This window comes from Protopterus annectens, chromosome 3.part1, assembly GCF_019279795.1.
Source record: "Protopterus annectens isolate FY-2018-M chromosome 3.part1, PAN1.0, whole genome shotgun sequence".
NCBI lineage: Eukaryota > Metazoa > Chordata > Ceratodontiformes > Protopteridae > Protopterus > Protopterus annectens.
Genome location: NC_056732.1, coordinates 1,730,622,972 through 1,730,647,828, shown reverse-complemented (window position 1 = coordinate 1,730,647,828; position 24,857 = coordinate 1,730,622,972). Strand labels below are relative to the sequence as shown.

At 37.7% G+C, this 24,857-nt stretch overlaps 1 protein-coding gene across 1 annotated transcript in view; it reads right to left on the bottom strand.

Annotated features, from left to right (window-relative positions):
• Positions 1-11,034: 11,034 nt before the first annotated feature.
• LOC122798645 (histone-lysine N-methyltransferase PRDM9-like) overlaps positions 11,035-24,857 on the bottom strand; it is a 264,008-nt gene continuing 250,185 nt past the window's right edge. Inside the window, 2 exon segments of the mRNA XM_044067731.1 lie at positions 11,035-11,284; positions 11,287-12,469. Coding sequence (XP_043923666.1) covers positions 11,178-11,284; positions 11,287-11,917 — 738 coding nt within the window. The 5' untranslated portion in view covers positions 11,918-12,469 and the 3' untranslated portion in view covers positions 11,035-11,177.

Below are 24,857 nucleotides of genomic sequence, written 5' to 3'. Positions count from 1 at the left end.
CTAACTCATTTTGGAGCTACCTGATCACACCAAAGCTGCAATTTACAACAGGAAGCATGAGTCAATATCTTAAATTTTAATCCAAGAAGTCAAAGTATTTTTCAGTATTAGTTTCAGTCTTCAAAAACATTCTTTATTGGGTTTTATTCTTAATTGTTCATGCTGTATTGCTGTCCCTTCCTCAGTTCCCAGATGTTCATACACTCCTCCCATTTTCTCTCAAAGTTTTACATTCACTTGCCACTTAGGTTATTTTTGCACATTTGTTGAAACCAAATGACATTCTTGCAAAATCTGAAAATGTTTTAATGACTTAACTGTACTTTCAGTTGTCTGTTTAGCTAAACAGTTTTTGACCAGTCACAAAAAGTAGAAGGGACATATTTTGTCTGGATGTTTTTCTGCCTTAGACTAATTTCTCCAAATGCTTAGGTTTTTAAATATCTTGATGGGAGTGGAACCCATTCCTAATAGGGCATAATTAAAAATCATGAAATCAGTTTTGTTTAAGTCATTGACATTTGATATCCGTGCTTCTTCTCAGCACCCAAATGCAGCCAGACTTGCCTCTTTTTGTAGTGTTTTATCAGTAGCATATTTAGATACATTTGAAGATATTTCTCATTATTCCAGTTTCTCCTGCTATAACTGGAATTGTGTATGCTTACTTCACATTGCTCTAGTTTCTGCTTGCAAGTCCTGATATTTTCTGGATTTGTGTCCTTCAGTTCAAAAGACACTATGTTCACTAGGTGCAGCAATTTCAATAATCAAAGCTATTTCTCCCTTTTTCTCTTGAACTATAATAGCAGTCTGTTTGCTTCAACCTTCTGCTGCTGCTAGGGGATGATCCCATGGAATAATTACCTCATCGTTTTTAGCAATCTTCTGAAGTTCATGTTTCCGATGTCTCTCAGCTGCCTTTATGTTGTAATGTTTACAGTCTCTCTAGTGTAACAACCTTGCTACATTATTATGTCTTTCAGTATACAAACCTTCAGCCATGAGTTTATTTCTCCCTGTAAAGAGATGTGCAACTGTTTCTAGTTCTGTACTGCAAAACCTACATTTATCTGTATCTTCCACTTTTTCTGTGGCTTTTGTGAACCATCTGATACATAATCCACTGTCCTGGGCTACCAATATTAACCCTTCATTTTTTGGTACAAATTCACTTTATCTAAGCCATTTGAATGACAACTCTTGGTCAACGTGGCTGTTCCAGCAGATGTCTTCTCCTTCTTCTGATAATTATGATCTTTCCATTTGTCTTTTCCTTCTCCTGATCTAGTTCCTTGTATTTTTTCTTTTGCTTTTTTTCACTTTCTCTTGCCACCTGATTTTTAACCTTGTTTGGTTGGATTTCCATTCCTGCTTTTTTCCCTAAAGGTTTCTGCTACCCTAAGCAAGGAGGTCACCCTGGATTTATTTTTTTCATGTTTTAGAACTTTCAGTATATTTGGATCTAATGATGTCAATAAATATGTATGCAATCCCACAATCACTGACCTATATGTGTAACTGGTTTCAAGAAGGTCCATGCCTCCTTCAGACTGAGGGATATATAATTTCAGCAAACACTGGTTCTTGTATATCATTTGATGGACTTGGAATATTTCATTAAATCAGTTTGGCTTTAATCTTTGAAGTCTGCCATTGTGGACCATTTGATGACTTACCACACTGCCTTTGGATCTAAATCTCTTTTCATATATGGTATACTTATAAGGATTCATCTCACTGTGGGAAATCAGATCTTGCATCATAGCACTTTTATGTCTAAAGCTCTTCTGACAAAGGATACATTTAAAGGGTTTCTGCTGTTTTTAATTTCTCCAAGTCTTTTGGGTTTCTAATATCATGACGGGAATAGACCCCATTCCTAAGTCAAAGTACAATTAAAGTTCATGAAATCTGTATTGTTTCACTCTTTGATGTTGGCCAAAAGTGCTCCTCGCAGCACCTGCAATGTGTCCAGTAATGACTCCTTCTGCAATTCCTACGGTGTTACATGAATTGGTAACATATCTAAATACAATTGTAAATTCTTTTTTAGAAGACCAGTTGTTCCTACTACTGTTGGAACTGTCTAGGTATCTTTCTTCCACATGGCTCTCGTTTCTGCCTGCAGATTGAGGTATTTTATGACTTTGTGTCTCTCTCTTCGCAAGACACTGTAGTCACTAGGTGTGGCGATTTCGATGATCAATACTACATTTGTCTTCTTTTCTTGGACCACTATATCCGGTTTTCTAGCGTCTATCTTTTGGATTGTTGGTATTGGGTGATCCCATGTGATGAAAACTTAATTTTCTATGATTCTCTGTGGCTCATGTTTCCAGTGTTTTTCAATCACTTCAATACCATAATGTTTGCACAATCAACAGTGTAACAGTCTTGCCACATTGTTAGACCTTTCAGTATACAGTCCCTCTGCCATTAGAGAGTCACAACCAGCAATAAGGTGTGTGACTGTTTCCAATTTGGTTCCACAAAACTTACATATGTCTGTTTCTCCCACATGTTCAATGGACTTAGTAAACCAGCGTGTAAGTAGCCGACTGTCTTGGGCTGCCAATATTAACCTTTCATTTCTTGATGTAAATTCACCTCTCCTTAACAATTCCTGCATTCCTTCTTGATCAACATGAGGCTCTTCCAGAAGTTTACTATACTTGCAACTATATTTGTTTTTCCCACATTTCTTGCCTTCTCATCTGGTCCTTCACCTTATCTTCTTTCTTTTGTATTTTAGCACATTCAGTTGCTGCCTGATTTTTATCTACTTCTGGTTTGATTTCCATTCCTGCTTGACGTCGATATGCTTCTGCTAAATTAAGCAGAGATGGCATCTTAGATTTATTCTCCTCATGTTGCAAAACTTTCACCAGATTTGGATCTTGTGAGGTCAGTAAATTGTGTGGAGTCCCACGATTGCAGATCTGTACATGTAATCAATTTCAAGGAAGCCCATCCCTCCTTCAGAATGGGGAATATATAATCTTGGTATACAATGATTTTTATAAATCACTTGGTGAGCATGAAGCATCCTTCTTGTTTTAATATCCAATCTATCCAACACTTTTTGGGGCCAGTCAGTCACTCCAAAACTATATGTTAGGACAGGAAGAGCAAACTGATTTATAGCTTGGATCATGTTCCTACGTGTCAATGCTGTTTTCAGGTTTAATTTAAGTCTTCTAAAGTACTCCTTACAAAGCTTTATTCACATTTGTTCATGTTTTATTGTTGATCCTTCATCAATTCCCAAATATTTATACACCCCCTCTTGCTCAAGTTCTTTTTTATCACATTCTTGTCCCAAACTGATATTTTCTTGGTGCTGCAGTTTTCCTTTCTTAAAGGTTGCTTTTGCACATTTATCAAGACCAAATGACATTCCAATAGCATCTGAAAATGTTTTGACAACCTGCAGCTGTGCTTTCAGTTCCTCATCTGACGAGCTATACAGTTTTAAATCAACAAAGAGAAGATGAGAAGTCACTAGACTTTGTTGTTTTCTAGAAGCCAAATTGTAGCCATGACCTAAGCTGTTAAGTAAACAGCTTAATGGATTAATGGCAAGGCAAAATAGCAACGGTGACAGGGAGTCACCCTGGAATATCCCCCTTTGGATTTTTATCCTTAGGATAATAATCTGTCCTTTATCATGGCTTAATTGCAAAGTGGTCTGCCACTGTTTCATGTTTACTGTAATGTAATCAATCAGTGCAGGATGCACCTTATACATTTTTAAGCACTATTTTATCCATGAATGTGGGATACTATCAAATGCTTTTTTATGGTCAATCCTTGCCATACTTAGATTCTTCCCTTTCTTACAGTTCTCCGCTATAACTTTATTTAACAACAAATGATCCTTTGTTCCATATGACTTTCTTTTATTGCCCTTTTGTTCTACTGCCATAATTGAGTTTTCTTCTAAATGACTATAAGCTCTGTCGGCATCAATCCCCGTGGATAGTTTATACGTCGTCAGAAGACAAGTTATTGGTCTATAATTTTTAGGGTAGCTTGCAGGTTCACTCTTAAGAGCATTGTTTTTCCTGTTGTTAACCAGTGCGGTGTCTGTTTGGGGTGTGCATATAAACAGTTCTTACTCATGGTTAGATCCTCGTGCAAAGAAGTTAATACTTTACGCCAAAAGTTAGGTACTGCATCTGGGCCTGAGGTTTTCCAATTAGAGGCTTTTCTCAACTTTGTTTCAATCGCTCTGGCTCTTATTTCATCCCATTTCATATCCTGTACCTTTAAACTTATTTCTTTTGCTTCTTCTATTTATTTAGCATCTTTGTTATGTTCCACAGGATCTTCATAGATATTTCTCCAAAATGTATTTACTTCCTCTTTTTTTGTTAGTCTATCAATTCCTTTTACCTTATTTCCCAATTCTCTATAAAACTTTTTTGGGTCATCAGTAAATTGCTTATTTTGTGGTTTTCCCTTATATTTACTTTCGCATCTTCTGAGTCATTCTGCCTGTTTTAAAATTTTTAGTTTATCTCCAATAGTGCAAAATAGATCCTGGTCTGTTCTAATACTGTGCATTGCTTTTATCATATCCATCTTTCTTAATATTTTTGTTGATCTGTTCCCTCTTCTATTATCTTCTAACAATTACACTTCTTGTCTTAGCTGCTTTATAGTTTTCCCTGTTCGATATTTCCATGTTCGTATTCACTTTCACCCCCTTCCATCGCTACCCTATGTTCCTGTGGTAGAATTTTATCAGTTATTAATTTAGCTGCACAGTAATATATTATGTTTTCTTCTGTTATATCACATGGATCTCTATGGACAGTCCTAATTACTGTGTTAATTTGTTTTATCAAGCTTTTGACTTTTGGGGCTTTATTAACCTTCTGCAATCTATTTCTCGCATTGATCTTGATGCATCTGTCTTTGTCTATTAAATCCAGCAACTCTTCTCTTAACTCCTTTTCTTTCATACTGAGGGCACATCCCTTGTTTTCCATTTCCTGCGGGCATTCTATAGAAAGTTCTATAACATCTTCTTGTGGCACATTCTCTTCAATTTCATCCTGTGTCATCTGCTGTTTTGCTACATGGAAACTCACTGGCCTATCACTCAACATTGACTGCATCATAGTTTCCTGTTCCTTTCCTTCCTTTCTAGCTTCAAGTGAACTTTTATACTGGTTTCCTGTGGAAGGCTCCAAAATATCCTGATATGTCACCTGACCAATTGCTTTCTGTTCCACTGGTTTCCCCTTAATTTGGATATCCATTGCTCTATCCTGTTGTGGTGCTTTTTGTACTTGATTTACTACACTGAATCCTTCTCTTTGCAGCTGTTCCATAACCTCAGTTTCTACTTTTTTGACTTCTCCATTACTAATCTCTTTTTCTACGTTTCCTCTTAGTCTTCTTATTTTTTGTATTGTAAAGTTTTCCATATCTGGATTCCTTTCCCTATAGTTTTCTTCAAATATCTTTGGTGCTGCTCTTTTTGTATTAGTTAGTACTGCTTTCTCCTTTGCATAAATATGACACCATATTAAATCTCTTTTCCTTTCCCATGTCCATATTTCTTTTTCAGATGTCTCCTGGTCTTCTTGCTTTTTCTTATTCTGGGGACTCACTTCATCATGCTGTGATGTAGTCTGTTTTAGATCTTCTACATTAAATCCTTCACTTCGCAGGCACTCCATAACTTCAACTTCTATTTATTTAACTTCTACTTTACTAATCGTCTTTTCTATATTAAATCTTTGTGCTTTTGGTCTTTTTATTGTGAAATTTTCCATATCTGGATGCCTTTACCTTTATTTTTCTTCGACTATCTTTGAAACTGCCTTCTGTATATTAGTTACCTTGGCTTTCTCCTTTGCATAAAGATTGCACCATATCAAATCTCTCTCTTCCCCATGTCCATATTTCTTTTTTATATTTTTCAAATATCTCTAGGTTTTGTTTTTTATATTTTCTCACTTCCTCAGAGGCTCCTTTTTCCAAAGAGATGAAACTTTCTTGATCTATATACTGTTTTTCAAAAATCTGTTGTATTAATGAAAGCAATTTTTTATTTGAAGCTTGTGACAGTTTTTCCTGCGGAAGTATTTTTCTTTCATCTAATTTCTCTCAATCATTTTGTATATCTTGTGTCTGGAAATTCTGGGCTTTTTACATAGCAGTAACAATACATAGTTTCTTCCTTATCCTCAATAGTCCACTCTGTCATCTTTATGGCTCTTCTTTGTCCAATCAATTTTTGTGGACTACTACTACCTTCTACAACAGGGGGGCATCCTCCCCCTGAGCCTGGCCTGGCCCCATTGTAGGACTGTTTCCGTATTTTGAGGATTCTACACTGTCATTTTCCCAGTCCTGGCACCACTGCACCTACCAGGATTGGGCACTTTTTTTATCCTGGGTCTTGTGCACCCAGCAATCTTTTACTTTTGATTTACTTCTGTCCATGATATATGCTATATAAATACAGTCTATCAGCGTCACCTTCTTGAGATTTTGTGAAAAACAAGGTCCACCTCACGAAGATACTCACCAAGACTTGAGGATGAATTCAATTTCAGCACTACTACACTCCTTTGTTTGCTGACTTTTCATCTCTCCATCTGGTTTCTCTGTTTTTAATTTCTCCAAATCTTTTGGGCTTCTAATACCATGACGGGAATAGACCCCATTCCTAAGTCAAAGTACGATTAAAGTTCATGAAATTAGTATTGTTTCACTCTTTGATGTTAGCTAAAAGTGTTCTTCGCAGCACTCGCAATGTGCCCAGTAATGACTCCTCCTGCAATATGTACGGTGTTACATGAATTGGTAATATATCTAAATACGATTGTGAATTATTTTTTATAAGACCAGTTACTCCTACTACTATTGGAACTGTCTGGGTATCTTTCTTCCACATGGCTCTCATTTCTGCCTTCAGATTGAGGTATTTTATGACTTTGTCTCTCTCTCTCTACACAAGACACTGTAGTCACTAGGTGTGGTGATTTCAATGATCAATACTACTTTTGTCTTCTTTTCTTGGACCACTATATCCAATTTTCCATCATCTATCATTTGGACTGTTGGTATTGGGTGATCCCATGTGATGTAAACTTCATCATTTTCTATGCTTCTCTGTGGCTCATGTTTCCAGTGTTTTTCAGCCACTTCGATACCATAATGTTTGCACAATCTCCAGTGCAACAATCTCACCACATTATTATGCCTTTCAGTATACAGTCCCTCTGCCATTAGAGTCGCAACCAGCAAGAAGGTGTGTGACTGTTTCCAATTCAGTTCCACAAAACCTACATATGTCTGTTTCTCCCACATGTTCAATGGAATTAGTAAACCAGCTTGTATGTAGCCCACTATCTTGGACTGCCAATATTAACCTTTCATTTCTTGATGTAAATTCACCTCTCCTTAACTATTTCTGCGTTCATTCTTAATCAACATGAGGCTCTTCCAGAAGTTTTCCATACTTGCAACTATATTTATGTTTTTTCCACATTTCTTGCCTTCTCATCTGATGCTTCACCCTATATTCTTTCTTTTATTTTTTAGCACATTCAGTTGCTGCCTGTTTTTTATCCACTTCTGGTTTGATTTCCATGCCTGATTGACGTCGATATGCTTCTGCTAAATTAAGCAGAGAGGTCATCTTAGATTTATTCTCCTCATTCTTCAAAACTTTCACCACATTTGGATCTTGTGAGGTCAGTAGATATGTGTGGAGTCCCATGATTGCAGATCTATACATGTAATCAATTTCAAGAAGGCCCATCCCTCCTTCAGAATGGGGAACATATAATCTTGGTATACATTGATTTTTATAAATCATTTGGTGAGCATGATTCATCCTTCTTGTTTTAATATCCAATCTATCCAACACTTTTTGGGGCCAGTCAATCACTCCAAAACTATAAGTTAGGACAGGAAGAGCAAATTGATTTATAGCTTGGATCTTGTTCCTAGGTGTCAATGCTGTTTTCAGGATTAATTTAAGTCTTCTAAAGTACTCCTTACTAAGCTTTATTCGCATTTCTTCATGTTTTATTGCTGATCCTTCATCAATTCCCAAGTATTTATCCACTCCCTCTTGCTCAGGTTCTTTTATATCACATTCTTGTACCAAACCAACATTTTCCTGGTGCTGCAAATATCCTTTTTTAAAGGTTGCTTTTGCACATTTATCAAGACCAAATGACATTCTAGTATCATCTGAAAAAGTTTTGACAACCTGCAGCTGTGCTTTCAGTTGGTCATCTGATGAGCTATACAATTTTAAATCATCGACAAAGAGAAGATGAGAAGTCATTAGACTTTGTTGTTTTCTAGAAGCCAAATTATAGCCATGACCTAAGCTGTTAATTAAGCAGCTTTATGGATTAATGGCAAGACAAAATAGCAACGGTGACAGGGAGTCACCCTGGAATATCCTACTTTGGATTTTTATCCCTGGGATAATAATCTGTCCTTTATCATGGCTTAATTGCAAAGTGGTCTGCCACTGTTTCATGGTTACTCTAATGTAATCAATCAGTGTAGGATGCACCTTATACATTTTTAAGCACTCTTTTATCTATGAATGTGGGATACTATCAAATGCTTTTTTATAGTCAATCCATGCCATACTTAGATTATTCCCTTTCTTACAGTTCTCCACTATAACTTTATTTTAACAACAAATGATCCTTTATTACACATGACTTTCTTTTATTGCCCTTTTGTTCTACTGCCATAATTGAGTTTTCCTCTAAATGACTATAAACTCTGCCTGCGTCAATCAACGTGAAATGTTTATGCGTCATTGGAAGACAAGTTATTGGTCTATAATTTTTAGGGTAGCTTGCAGGTTCACTCAAGTAAGAGCATTGTTTTTCCTATTGTTAACCAGTGCAGTGTCTGTTCAGGGTGTGCATATAAATAGTTCTTACTCATGGCTAGATCCTCGTGTAAAGAAGTTAATACTTTAAGCCAAAAGTTAGGTACTGCATCTGGTCCTGGGGTTTTCCAATTAGAGGCTTTTCTCAACTTTGTTTCAATCTCTTTGGCTGTTATTTATTCCCATTTCATATCCTGTACCTTTAAACTTCTTATTCTTTCTTTTACTTCTTCTATCCATTTAGCATTTTTGTTATGTTCCACAGGATCTTCATAGATACTTCTCCAAAATGTATCTACTTCCTCTTTTTTCGGCGGTCTATCAATTCCTTTTACTTTATTTCCCAATTCTCTATAAAACATTTTTGGGTCATCAGTAAATTGATTATTTTGTGCGTCTCCCTTATATTTATCTTGGTATCTTCCGAGTCTTTCCGCCTGTTTTGATAACAGATCCTGTTCTTTTCTAATACTGCGCATTGCTTTTATCGCATCTATTTTTCTTAATATTTTTGTTGAACTGTTCCCTCCTTTTATAATCGACTAAAAATGACACTTCTTGTCTTAGCTGCTTTATAGTTTTCTCAGTTCAATATTTCCATGATGGTATTCGCTTTCACCCCCCTTCCCTCGCTACAGTATGTTCCTGTGGTAGAATTTTATCAGTTATTAATTTAGCAGCACAGTAATGTATTCTGCTTACTTCTTTTATATCGCATGGATCTCTATGGACAGTCCTAATTACTGTGTTCATTTGTTTTATCAAGATTCTGACTTTTCGGGTTTTATTAACCTTCTGCAGTCTATTTCTCTCATTGATCTTGATATATCTATCTTTGTCTATTAAATCAAGCAACTCTTCTCTTAACTCCTTTTCTTCTATACTGAGGGCACATACCTTGTTTTCCATTTCCTGCAGGCATTCTATAGAAAGTTCTATAACATCTTCTTGTGGCACATTCTCTTCAATTTCATCCTGTCTCTTCTGTTGTTCTGTCATATGGAAACTCACTGGCCTTTCACTCCTCAACATTGACTGCATCAGAGTTTCCACAGTTTCCAGTTCCTTTCCTTCCTGTCTAGCTTCAAGTGAACTTTTATACTGGCTTCCTGTGGGAGGCTCCAAAATATCTTGATATGGTACCTGACCTGTTGCTTCCTGTTCCACTGGTTCCCCCTTAATTTGGATATCCATTGCTCTATCCTGTTGTGCTTTCTGCATTTGATTTTCTACACTGAATCCTTCTCTTTGCAACTGTTCCATTACCTCAATTTCTCTTTCTTTGACTTCTCCATTACTAATCTCTTTTTCTACTTTTCCTCTTAGTATTCTTATTTTTGTATTGTAAAGTTTTCCATATCTGGATTCATTTCCCTATATTTTTCTTCAAATATCTTTGGTGCTGCTCTTTTTGTATTGCTTAGTTTTGCTTTCTCCTTTTCAAAAATATGACACCATATTAAATCTCTTTTCCTTTCCCATGTCCATATTTCTTCACATGTCTCCTGATCTTCTTGCTTTTCCTTATTCTGGAGACTCACTTCATCATGCTGTGATGTAGTCTGTTTTAGACCTTCTACATTAAATCCTTCACTTCACAGGCACTCCATAACTTCAACTTCTATTTCTTTAACTTCTGCTTTACTAATTGTCTTTTCTACGTTAAATCTTTGTGTTTAGCCTTTTTATTGTGAAAATTTCCATATCTGGATGCCTTTGCCTGTATTTTTCTTTGAATATCTTTGAAAATGCCTTCTGTATATTAGTTAACTTGGCTTTCTCATTTGCATAAATATTGCACCATATCAAATCTCTCTCTCTTTCCCATGTCCATATTTCTTTTTTATATTGTTCATATATCTCTAGGTTTTGTTTATATTTTCTCACTTCCTCAGAGGCTTCTTTTTCCAAAGAGATCAAAGTTTCTTGATCTATATACTGTTTTTCCAAAATCTATTCTATTAATTAAAGCAAATTTTTATTTGAAGCTTGTGACAGTTTTTCCTGCAGAAGTATTTTTCTTTCATCTAATTTCTCTCTTAATCATTTTATATATCTTGTGCCTGGAAATTCTGGGCTTTTTACATAATAGTAATAATACATAATTTCCTTCTTATCCTCAATAGTCCACTCTGTCATCTTTATGGCTCTTCTTTGGCCCATCAATTTTTGTCATTTTTGTGGACCATTACTTCCTTCTACAACAAGGGGCCGCTTTTGTCCAGTGTGTGTATATTGATGGCTTACCATGTCACCCTTCACCATAAACCCCTTTCCACATACAGCACAGTTATAAGTTTTCAGATGATTTCAGATCAATGTGTGTATACTGATGTCTTAGCATGACACCCTTCCATGTAAACCCCTTTCCACATGTAGCACACTTATAAGGTTCAGACCAGTGTGTATACGCTGATGTTTTCTCATGGCACCCTTCCACGTAAACCCCTTTCCACATGTAGCACACTTATAAGGTTTAAGACCAGTGTGTGTATACTGATGACTTACCATGGCACCCTTCTCTGTAAACCCCTTTCCACATGTAGCACACTTATAAGGTTCCAGACCAGTGTGTTTATACTGATGTCTTACCATGTCAACCTTCCGTATAAACCCCTTTCCACATGTAGCACATTCATAAGGTTTCAGACCAGTGTGTGTATACTGATGGCTTACCATGTCACCCTTCTGTATAAACCCCTTTCCACATACAGCACAGTTATAAGGTTTCAGATCAGTGTGTGTATACTGATGTCTTACCATGACACCCTTGTTTGAAAACCCCTTTCCACATGTAGCACACTTATAAGGCTTCTGCCCAGTGTGTGTATACTGATGGCTTACCATGGCACCCTTCTCTGTAAACCCCTTTCCACATGTAGCACACTTATAAGGTTCCAAACCAGTGTGTCCATACTGATGTCTTTCCATGTTATTCTTCCGTGAAAATCCCTTTCCACATGTAGCACACACATAAGGTTTCAGCCCAGTGTGTGTATATACTGATGGCTTAACATGCCACTCTTCCATTTAAACTCCATTCCACATGTAGCACACTTATAAGGTCTCAGACCAGTGTGGATATATTGAAGTTTTTCTACTCTGGACATTTGCGTAAAACGTTTTCCATGGCTGTTACATTTAAATTGTTTCTCTCTAGTATGAGGAGTATTATTTTCGCTAATTTCACTTTATCTGTGAAACCTGTGTCATGTATGGCATATTTATATTGTTTCTTTCTATTGTATACTTGCTTATGTATTGCTGACATATTCATTCTTCCGTTGCCAATGTGATTTAACTGATCAGTCAGGCCGCTAAAGTGAAGTATTAAATTATCGCTGTGATTAAGCCTGCATGGCTCTTTTCCTTCTTGAGGTTCCAGATGCATCTCCAGTTCAGTTTTCTTGCCAAATTCATCTTTGCTTTCCATACACTTATAATGTTTGCTTTCACTTGGCACCAGGCTGCGTCTTGTAATCACTAAGTTCTCCGGCAAAGCTTTATCACGCTCAGAATTAAGCAATTTGTCCTGTGATGACTGCAGACTCCAGACCTCATTACGATCTGTACTCCTGCTGACTAAAAATAAAAATGAATGTGTCAGAATATAATGAGCCACAGACACAGTTAACTTTTTTCAAGTGTTAAAATACAAAATGTATATTAATGCATCCTCGCATAAACCTTTTCTAAATTTCCAAATGCAGAAAACAGTGAACCTTTGAGTAACATTACTGTAACAATCACCAAAAACGTACAGTTGTGTACACTTACCATAAATGTAGATGTTGAGTGTATTCACTGTTGCAGTCATTACATCTTCTTGCAGGTTGCCCTCGGTCGGCCTGATTAACAAAGTCTTGGGTCCTGCATCTGTTGCACCCTCAGCTTCAAACCCTGAACCTTGCAGCCTGGCTAATTCCTTGAGCTCTCCTCTAGCATCCCTCATTAAGCAGGTGCTGGATGTCATTCTGGAGGCAAGGAGGCCTAGTACTAGAAAATCATATGCTGTGGGGATACAGTAAGAATGAAAATCTCTATGAGGTATTTGCTTTCCACAGGCAAGACAGTTAACTTTTACTGACATCGGTTGGAGCAAGAAAAAGGATCCCCAATGGGGTACTTATCTTTTTTTGAAGACTTCAGGTCTGAAACTCGAAAACAAAAATTTCAGGAGACGGCCGATCGGCACTTGTGAATTGTTTTTGCTTCGGGCACTGCACGGCAAGAGAGACTGATGTAATGGCATCAGCTGCATGTTTTATACCCTTGACGACCTGACGTCATGAAAGAAGAGACAGCATCCGATGCAGAAATCCAAAGAATCTGGTAGTCAGGCCGGCTGAGGGCTACCTGCAGGCAGACAACCCAAATGTGATGACTGCAACAGTGAAACACGAAGAACATCTTCTCTCCTGTCTCACTATCCTTATTGTTTCTTCTAATTGCATTTAACATTGAAAACTGATCTGCTGTTAATTTTCTTTTCTTTGTACAAGATCTTTAAGCTATAATCATGACTCATGAAAATTTACAGCATTGTGTAAAACAACTTTGCATGAGGAGCAGCCAAGCACAGGGAGTGTGCAATTCAGAAATATAAACTTTGTGAGGAACATTATTAAGATGAGCATATCAGTGTATGCTAATGATGCAAAGCAATTCAGTTCTGCACCCACTGCATATCTGAACCCAGCTGAGTGTTCATGTTCATGCTTAAGGACTTGCTAAATATGTTTCTGATACCTTACTCTTGCAGTACCAAGGTCAAGGCACTTTCCCAAAACAAGTAAAAGTATTTTCCAACATATTTAATATTATGATGAACAACACAGTAGCACTTCAAAACAGGTATATACATGACAGGTTTTGCTATGAGAGGTACTGAACTTGCTGCTCTTTGAATTTTTCCTGAGGGCCATGGTTCTCTCTGCTTACCCTAATGTTGCACTGTCTATATTCATCTGTCTAGTCTCAAGGAGTATGTTACTTAGATCTCAACTCATTACTATTTCTGAATCACTCAGATTTCACAATAAGAAATCCTGCTAAATATTGCACTTATTTGTAATTAATACTATGCACATACCTGGGTCCCTGCAGACAGCACTGTGAATGAGCAGTCTACGCCATGCCTTCAGGTGGGACAGAGCAAGTCTGTAACTACACATATAGCCATCTGTAGATGGAGTAGCTTTAGCGCCTGACTTCTAAACAGGATATACAGGGACATACAGCTGCTATGTTTTACACCTTAAAGTGGCATTTGAACCATAATAATTTGTGATCCATAACCCTAGTTTTGTCATCTGTCATGCAAATGAAGTTGATTTGATACCAGTTGTTACATGACAGACTGACCTAATATGACCACTAATTCTCTGCCATTTTGTCCATGAGATTCATCAAAGTGAGACATTATGGTTACAGTAGGATGCTTCTTTTACAACACTGAAGTGGTGTGAGAAAGACACAAAAAATGTTTCTAAATTTATTTATTTAACATTTGTATTCCGGGAAAGTCCAACTTGGAATAAGCCAATCTTCAAGAGGTCCAGGGAGAAATGCTCCAGACGCATGTCTTTGTAATGTGGGAGGAAACCAGAGCACCTGACAGAAACCCACACGAATGCAGGGAAAATATGTGACTCCACAAATAAGGCACCCCAGCTGAGAATCGAACCAGAGAATCTCATACTGTGAGGCGACAATACAAACTGCTGCACCACTGTGCCATCCACATCTCATCTATCAGGATTACAGCCCAAGTCTCCTGCAGGAGTGCTGTAAAGGGTTTCAGTATAAGACAGAAGCTGGAACAGTTTGGCCCAGGCTGTCACCCATACAACTGGCATCCCTCACATGGGGGAACAGTATCATCACCATTACAGTGACATGAGGTGCCACAATCCTGACCTCCTTGGCTGATAGGTGGTGCCTGATGATTAACTTCATCTTTCTATGTACTGTAAGTAGAACTTATGCTAGTTACACCATTAAACGAGCACTGAAAGCCATCCACAAATATTACACAGTGCTCTTTTAAGTAAGTTATTTTAATATCTATTGCTCCTGAAGATGTGGAAAAGAACAGGCAGATGCACGGGAGAAGACTGGAGTACCTAACAGAGTGTTGGGGTAAGTATATTTGCACCAGACTGTCTCACCTTGAATAAATTGCAGCATTAGATGGTCAAGACAGATGGCACAGTGGTGCAGCAGTAGCGTTGTCACCTCACAAGAGGTTCTCTGGTTCAGTTTTTGACTGGGGTACCTTCTGTGTGGAGTCTGCATGTCCTCCCTGAGTTCATGTGGGTTTCCTCCCATGCTAGAAAGACATGCATCTGGAGAGTTTCTCCCCAGGCCTTCGGGTCTACTTTATTAACTCGAACGTTCAAAAGTTCGAATGCATAAAGATCAACACATATGCATCGAACTCTTAAACGTTCAAAAGGTAATAAAAAAGAAATACACAGAAAAAAAAAAGACCTAGGCAGGGGGGCAAGCCCACCTGCACCCCCCACACCCCCCCGCTACTTAAATATACTAACTCCAAGATTGCACTACATTGAAGTAAATGGAAATCTCCACCTACAGAGATTTCCATTTACAGTTTTCGACGGTTTGCACTTTCGATGCATACGGTTCGATCCATATGTATTTGCGGTTTTACGCTTTCACGTAAATAAAGTAGACTCAGGCTTTTGCTGAAAATTGGCTTTGTTCCAAGTCGAACTTTCCCAATACACAAATGATAAATGAATAAATAATACAGTATGTATGATCAACATTACTGGTTTGTTGGAAAACTTTCTGTTTTTTCATCTTGGAATATAGATATCTGTTGGTTACATCAATCCACTACTGTTTCAGGTTCATCTCTCTGTTACATTTACTAACAGCCTTGTTAAACTGAGAAATGTTTCTTAAACTGAGAAATGTTTCGTTTTATTGGTCCATCATAGTTACTGTGCAAGGAGTCTATCCAGTGATACATGTATGTTCATGTCTCAGGGTATGAACAAGCACCATTAGGAAAAATAATTAGCAGCTTCTTATAAAATTAGCATGCCCAGTGAAAGAAACTCACTGTGTAATAGCTGCACACACATTTATTTATTTGTTTTCCAGGGTAGAGCACTGATCGCTGTGGACCTTTTACAAACTCAGTATGGGAACAGTGTCTTAAGTGACTTGCTTAGAACCACACAGTAAGGCAATGAAGGCTGAAGGAATCAAACCTTGTACCACAGAACCACAGCAAACAGGTCATTAACAGCCTTAGAACCACACAGTAATGTAATGAAGGCTGAGGGAATCAAACCTTGTACCACTGCACCACAGCAAACAGGTCATTAACAGCCTTAGAACCACACAGTAATGTAATGAAGGCTGAGGGAATCAAACCTTGTACCACAGAACCACAGCAAACAGGTCATTAACAGCCTTAGAACCACACAGTAATGTAATGAAGGCTGAGGGAATCAAACCTTGTACCACTGCACCACAGCAAACAGGTCATTAACAGCCTTAGAACCACACAGTAATGTAATGAAGGCTGAGGGAATCAAACCTTGTACCACAGAACCACAGCAAACAGGTCATTAACAGCCTTAGAACCACACAGTAATGTAATGAAGGCTGAGGGAATCAAACCTTGTACCACAGAACCACAGCAAACAGGTCATTAACAGCCTTAGAACCACACAGTAATGTAATGAAGGCTGAGGGAATCAAACCTTGTACCACAGAACCACAGCAAACAGGTCATTAACAGCCTTAGAACCACACAGTAATGTAATGAAGGCTGAGGGAATCAAACCTTGTACCACAGAACCACAGCAAACAGGTCATTAACAGCCTTAGAACCACACAGTAATGTAATGAAGGCTGAGGGAATCAAACCTTGTACCACAGAACCACAGCAAACAGGTCATTAACAGCCTTAGAACCACACAGTAATGTAATGAAGGCTGAGGGAATCAAACCTTGTACCACTGCACCACAGCAAACAGGTCATTAACAGCCTTAGAACCACACAGTAATGTAATGAAGGCTGAGGGAATCAAACCTTGTACCACTGCACCACAGCAAACAGGTCATTAACAGCCTTAGAACCACACAGTAATGTAATGAAGGCTGAGGGAATCAAACCTTGTACCACTGCACCACAGCAAACAGGTCATTAACAGCCTTAGAACCACACAGTAATGTAATGAAGGCTGAGGGAATCAAACCTTGTACCACAGAACCACAGCAAACAGGTCATTAACAGCCTTAGAACCACACAGTAATGTAATGAAGGCTGAGGGAATCAAACCTTGTACCACAGAACCACAGCAAACAGGTCATTAACAGCCTTAGAACCACACAGTAATGTAATGAAGGCTGAGGGAATCAAACCTTGTACCACAGAACCACAGCAAACAGGTCATTAACAGCCTTAGAACCACACAGTAATGTAATGAAGGCTGAAGGAATCAAACCCTGCACCACTGCACCACAGCAAACAGGTCATTAACAGCCTTAGAACCACACAGTAATGTAATGAAGGCTGAAGGAATCAAACCTTGTACCACAGAACCACAGCAAACAGGTCATTAACAGCCTTAGAACCACACAGTAATGTAATGAAGGCTGAAGGAATCAAACCCTGCACCACTGGACCACAGGAAACAATTCGTTAACAACTCCTTAATCCAACTGCCAGATATCAAAATATCTTATTCTATAGTGCCAAAAATAAAGTGTTGAACAGTAAAATTTTGATTAATTAATTAAATCAGTGTACATGACCTAGACCTATTTAAAACCTTTTCAGTCATGACCCGCACCTCATGGACAGTTTTGTTCAGCCAACCAGTATGTTCTTGGCAGTTGGGAGGAAACTGGTGCACTTGGAAAAATCTAATGCAGACAAGTTCAAAATATGCAAATTCTATACTGACAGAGATCAGAACTCAGAAATAAACTCCAGACCCTGGAACTGTAAGGCAGATTTGCTTCTGCATAATTCACACAAAAATGACCAGTGCCGGCTTATTAAGGCTATTACAACAAACAAGCTATTTAGAACCATTTGGAATTGCAAAGACTGTAGCACAGAACTGCTGTTAAGGACTGTAAATGCAGACATAATTACTTACTATTTATTAGTTTTTCCTTTCCAAAACTACAATAATGTGCCAAAGACTGTGTATTTGTCGAGTTTGAATTTAAGATGTGATCTGATAAAGGGCAAGATGTTAAAGAAACATTCCTGACCTTATCAAAAGCTATGGCCATGTCAAGATGTCAAGAAATTACTAGTACACAGTAAAAAGAATTAAGGAAGGAAGGATACATGTGAAATAACTGAGAGCAATCACTTTATAGCCAGTACAAAGCAACTAACAAAGCAGTTTGATCAGAGCTGTAATAGCAAACCTAATTTCTGTTAAATGAAAACTACATTTCACCTGTCCTTACAATTCCCTATATCCTTTCCTTTTTCCATCTCTACTTACATAAGTAATGATGTCAGGATGTGTTACAACAGTAAGTGATATACAAGCTAGAGAAAAGGAAGAGGTCAGCAAAAAGAACCTGCAATAAGCAAGCAATAATGCCCAACAGGGTGAGTGTTACAGTGTAAATAATGCCCACCCAGTGGTGTCAGGACTACACCCCTGCAAGGGCATTATTTACACAGTAACACACACCCAAGGAGGGCATTAGTACACTTACAGAAAGGGCCATTGGTAAAATTGTTATAGATTCATAGATTAGTACTAGGCTTACGACCGCTGTGAGCCACTTTAAGCCTAGCCAATTACCCCATGTGAGAATTGAACCCTGCACCTTGTGTCTGTAAGGTGAACACCTTAACCATTATGCCAGCCCCCTCCCCTTTGAGAAACTTGAATGTATTTGGTGATATGGCGGATTCTGGCACCTGACAAACAACTAACTGTGACTTTCTCCTTATCCAGCCTGGAGAGGGGCACATCTGTGTGTCTCACAATGGATTCTTCTATGACTAATATGTTGGGTTTATGTTTAGGCCTGTGAGACACAGGTGTGTGGACTATGTGTGGTGTTTCGTGTTGTGGGCAGTAGAGTTTACTTGCATTTATGCTCTGGAGGTCTCTTTTGTTTGGGTATACTTTTGTTGAGGGCCTCCACATATGTGGTGGTGTTTGAGGTGTGGTGTTCATGTTACTGACCTTCTCAGTGCCAGATATACTGGTTTGTGGGTGGAGAGCAATGACACTAGGTGCTTGATGTATTTGCATCTCTCACAAATTTTGTTCCTAGGTGGTAGTAGTAGAGGGTTGTCCATGTATATGAGGCAGTTGCTACACTGTCTCAGGATGCCCATATCAACCAGACTGGCAGGAGAAAATGTAGGAAATTGTCCATCCATATTTGTCAAAAAGTAAAAGAGCTAAGAGGATAAAGGGAGGAAGGTCTATGAGTAGTACTACTAGATGATAACACAAATATTACTAAGGGAAAACTTGTATCTGGAATACCTCAAAAAGGGCTAAAAAACATGCACTTGAAGCTCTGGATGCTGCAGACCTGTATCTAGACAATGCTGCTCAATTTTAAGGTTAAGAACTCAGTAAGAAAAAACTTACAATGAAGCATAGATTAATCAGTTATACTTAAAAGAATAAAACTTGCAGTATGAAAAAATACAGCTAAACAGCAACAAAATGCAGTAAAATGCAGTTAAACAGTAATGAATTGCAGCAGATAGCGATGAAATATAGTTAATCAGTAGATTGCTTACAAAAAGTAGCTCACAAATCACATTAGTAACAGCTCGCACAAATAAAACAGCGATTCAGTAGAATCCTGTAATCAATTTGGTGAGCTACCAACAAGCAGTCAATAAATACGGCAAACTAAACGCATTTGAACTGCTAAGCACAAGCAGAAAAATTAAGGTGAAAGAGGTACAGTTTTTTTTTTTTTTTTTTTTAGTAGAAAGTGAAAAGACAGAAGATAATGAGATAATTCAAGGTTCAGAAGCTAAAGGGGTGGGCCTTTACCAAGTTCTCACTATAAACAGTAGAATGAGCTGATGTAATGTGACTGGGGGGAGTGTCCAGTATCACGTTTATACTAGAGGTGGGCAATTCAAAGCCAACAAGACATAAGACCACCACAACAGCTAGACAGGTGAGTGGGACAAAAAAAAACAGTTGAACAGATTACACAGAGATACAGTAAAACAGAAATGCAGAAAACAGTTGAAAATATGCACTTATCTTTTTCCATTATCACAGGAGAGCAAATGGCAGAAGGCCTCTCATTGCAGCTTTGAACAGCTTGAGCAAATAAATACAACTGGTTTAAAACACTGGCTATTAAAGGCAGAGAAACAGAAACCAGCCTAGTTATCCAATCAAAAATAGCAGTGTTGCAGGAATGCTTTTAGCTTGATCAAACTAGACTGATTCTTTCTGCCACAAAGAAAACAGCTAGGCCTCTCTAAGCAAAAGATTTCAGTACAAGCTCAAAAGGTCACAAAGAGCAACAGATATTCAGCTCTAGCAGACAAAAAAAGGAGAATAAAAAACAGTTGCACAGATTACACAGATATACTGTAAAACAGAAGTGCAGAAAACAGTAGAAAATATGCATTTATCTTTTTGCATTATCACAGCAGAGCAAATGGCAGAAGGCCTCTCACTGCAGCTTTGAACAGCTTGAGCAATATCACAATATCCTCAGTCAGTCAGTCACCAGTTTCTGTTATTTGTCCATATCACACAGCTCTACTTCTTTGGTGTGTGTGAAACCCACCAAATAAACTTCCTAAAAGACTCAGGGCTGTTACTCCCCGTTGTGAATTGAAAGCATTCCTAGTACAGTGATATTGATGTTGCCCTCACAGCATGCTGCCTCTTTCATCCTCTCTCAACTTTCTGTTCCATTGTCTTTATGTAAATAAGTAGACCTAGTGATATTCAAGCACTGGTTGTAATCATTTCACTGACATCTGTTCCTGTGCTAAACTGTCTGCATTGTTAACAGACCTATTATTCTCCACAGGCACATTTCGTCTATTACCGCAGCATGTAGTTGACTTCATATCTCCACCACCATCAGCAGTATTTCCATATCTTTCAGGTTTCTCTCTACTGGGAGCGACTCCCAGCAAAGCTTCTCGAGACCATCTCACACCTTTTCCAGGTGGCAGTTGTTCTAATAGTAGTGCTATTGACTGTACCTTCACAGCATGCTACCTATTTTACCCAAATCTGACTTTCTATTCTCTTGCCTTCATGTAAATAATAATGACCTCAGAATATTCAAATTGTCACCATTTACCCTAACAAGTTTTCAAGATGTACACTTTCTACAGATTTGTGAAGGCATATTGTTATGTACAGCCTAATCTGTGTGTATTCCAACATCATGTGGCAGACAAGATGTCCCTTGTCAGCACCACCTTGAGGTACACTTGCATATTTTCTATGTCTATTTCTTGTATAATTTATCCCCTCCTAAAAAAATCTTTATGATGCATGTGACCATCACACATTTTTTCATATGCATTACATCTTGGTACCAGCCTATGTTTTCATTAATCACAGCATTCTCTCTCTCTCTCTAACTGACCGCTGTCCTGGTATTCTGGTTCCCTTCTGCATCTAGCCAAACCTTCTGCATACTTGCATGCACTACCCATTGGGGTTCCTATGTGATTAATATTGTATTTCATGCTGCATAAGTTGCCAGGCCAGTATAAATTAATTATTATTATTATTATTAGCATCATCTGCTATTGTGGCACATGCCTGCCATTTATCATACTATTTACACTACATACACAGTTTATTATTATTATTATTTTATTATTATTAACATCATTTGCTATTGAGGCACCTGCCTGCCATTTATCACACTCTTTACACTACATGCACAGTTAATTATTATTATTATCATTTGCTATTGTGGCACATGCCTGCCATTTATCACACTCTTTACACTACATGCACAGTTAATTATTATTATTATCATTTGCTATTGTGGCACATGCCTGTCATTTATCACACTCTTTACACTACATGCACAGTTAATTATTATTATTATCATTTGCTATTGTGGCACATGCCTGTCATTTATCACACTCTTTACACTACATGCACAGTTAATTATTATTATTATCATTTGCTATTGTGGCACATGCCTGTCATTTATCACACTCTTTACACTACATGCACAGTTAATTATTATTATTATCATTTGCTATTGTGGCACATGCCTGTCATTTATCACACTCTTTACACTACATGCACAGTTAATTATTATTATTATCATTTGCTATTGTGGCACATGCCTGCCATTTATCACACTCTTTACACTACATGCACAGTTAATTATTATTATTATCATTTGCTATTGTGGCACATGCCTGCCATTTATCACACTCTTTACACTACATGCACAGTTAATTATTATTATTATCATTTGCTATTGTGGCACATGCCTGCCATTTATCACACTCTTTACACTACATGCACAGTTAATTATTATTATTATCATTTGCTATTGAGGCACATGCCTGCCATTTATCACACTCTTTACACTACATGCACAGTTAATTATTATTATTATCATTTGCTATTGAGGCACATGACTGCCATGTATCACACTCTTTACACTACATGCACAGTTAATTATTATTATTATCATTTGCTATTGTGGCACATGCCTGTCATTTATCACACTCTTTACACTACATGCACAGTTAATTATTATTATTATCATTTGCTATTGTGGCACATGCCTGCCATTTATCACACTCTTTACACTACATGCACAGTTAATTATTATTATTATTATCATTTGCTATTGTGGCACATGCCTGCCATTTATCACACTCTTTACACTACATGCACAGTTAATTATTATTATTATCATTTGCTATTGTGGCACATGCCTGCCATTTATCACACTCTTTACACTACATGCACAGTTAATTATTATTATTATCATTTGCTATTGTGGCACATGCCTGTCATTTATCACACTCTTTACACTACATGCACAGTTAATTATTATTATTATCATTTGCTATTGTGGCAAATGCCTGTCATTTATCACACTCTTTACACTACATGCACAGTTAATTATTATTATTATCATTTGCTATTGTGGCACATGCCTGCCATTTATCACACTCTTTACACTACATGCACAGTTAATTATTATTATTATCATTTGCTATTGTGGCACATGCCTGCCATTTATCACACTCTTTACACTACATGCACAGTTAATTATTATTATTATCATTTGCTATTGTGGCACATGCCTGCCATTTATCACACTCTTTACACTACATGCACAGTTAATTATTATTATTATCATTTGCTATTGTGGCACATGCCTGCCATTTATCACACTCTTTACACTACATGCACAGTTAATTATTATTATTATCATTTGCTATTGTGGCACATGCCTGCCATTTATCACAGTCTTTACACTACATGCACAGTTAATTATTATTATTATCATTTGCTATTGTGGCACATGCCTGCCATTTATCACACTCTTTACACTACATGCACAGTTAATTATTATTATTATCATTTGCTATTGTGGCACATGCCTGCCATTTATCACACTCTTTACACTACATGCACAGTTAATTATTATTATTATCATTTGCTATTGTGGCACATGCCTGCCATTTATCACACTCTTTACACTACATGCACAGTTAATTATTATTATTATCATTTGCTATTGTGGCACATGCCTGTCATTTATCACACTCTTTACACTACATGCACAGTTAATTATTATTATTATCATTTGCTATTGTGGCACATGCCTGCCATTTATCACACTCTTTACACTACATGCACAGTTAATTATTATTATTATCATTTGCTATTGTGGCACATGCCTGCCATTTATCGCACTCTTTACACTACATGCACAGTTAATTATTATTATTATCATTTGCTATTGTGGCACATGCCTGCCATTTATCACACTCTTTACACTACATGCACAGTTAGATATTTCCAATATTTGACTGATCAGGAGTGTTCTGAGCACTTCTGTGAACACCCCAACAAACTTACAGTGTCAAGAACTGTCAATGGGTAAGCGGCATTTGCTAAAACTAATAGTAGGACAGCAGTATGATATTGCATACAGCAGGATTTAGAAGACTTGCCAACTTGTTCAGTAAATTCTAGCTGTCTAAAGTCACGTAAAGGGTTTGTTTACATTATTTCATTACATTTTTCCATCTATGTGTCCTTGCTAGCTACAACTTGTTAATGGCTTTTCACATTACTGCTATGCATGTTCATCTATACTGTACTTGGAAACTCTAGTGATGTCAAGGGGTGCTCAGTTCTCAACACATAAAGCATCAGCATTGATTCCTCAACTACCAGTGCAGCACTTACATTTTTGGCATTAAGGCTTTATCTGTCAAAGCACACCTCTGTGCGATAACCCCCTGATGCTATGCTACATTCTTCATTACAATTACCTACATTCTCTGTTGGAACTCCCTCTTCCTGTTATTTATGGAATGCAGTCCATGGAATACCTACTTGCGTAGGCACAAATAAGAGATTGATCTAGAGGCTGTCATAGTCTGGCAGTCATGGTTATGTCTTTGTTGACAATTGTGTCTGTAGCACTGACAGGACCATCGGATCTTAGGAGATTACTAGGCTATCAACCCAGAGGACCCATTTTAAGCCTGACCGTTTCAACCCAATGCAATACCACAGAAGTGCTAGTCAATACCCAAGATTGCATTTAGTGATGACTACCCTTGTCAAGGAGGGTTCTGTGTACTATCCCCAGTAAGAATTTATGGTGCCCCATCCACTCATCCAGGTTACTCTTGAACAGTGTCATAGAGATGCTCTGTTTCACATGAATTGGTAGCCTGTTCCAAAGATGTCGCAGTTGCTGGGAGATAAATCTGTCCCTC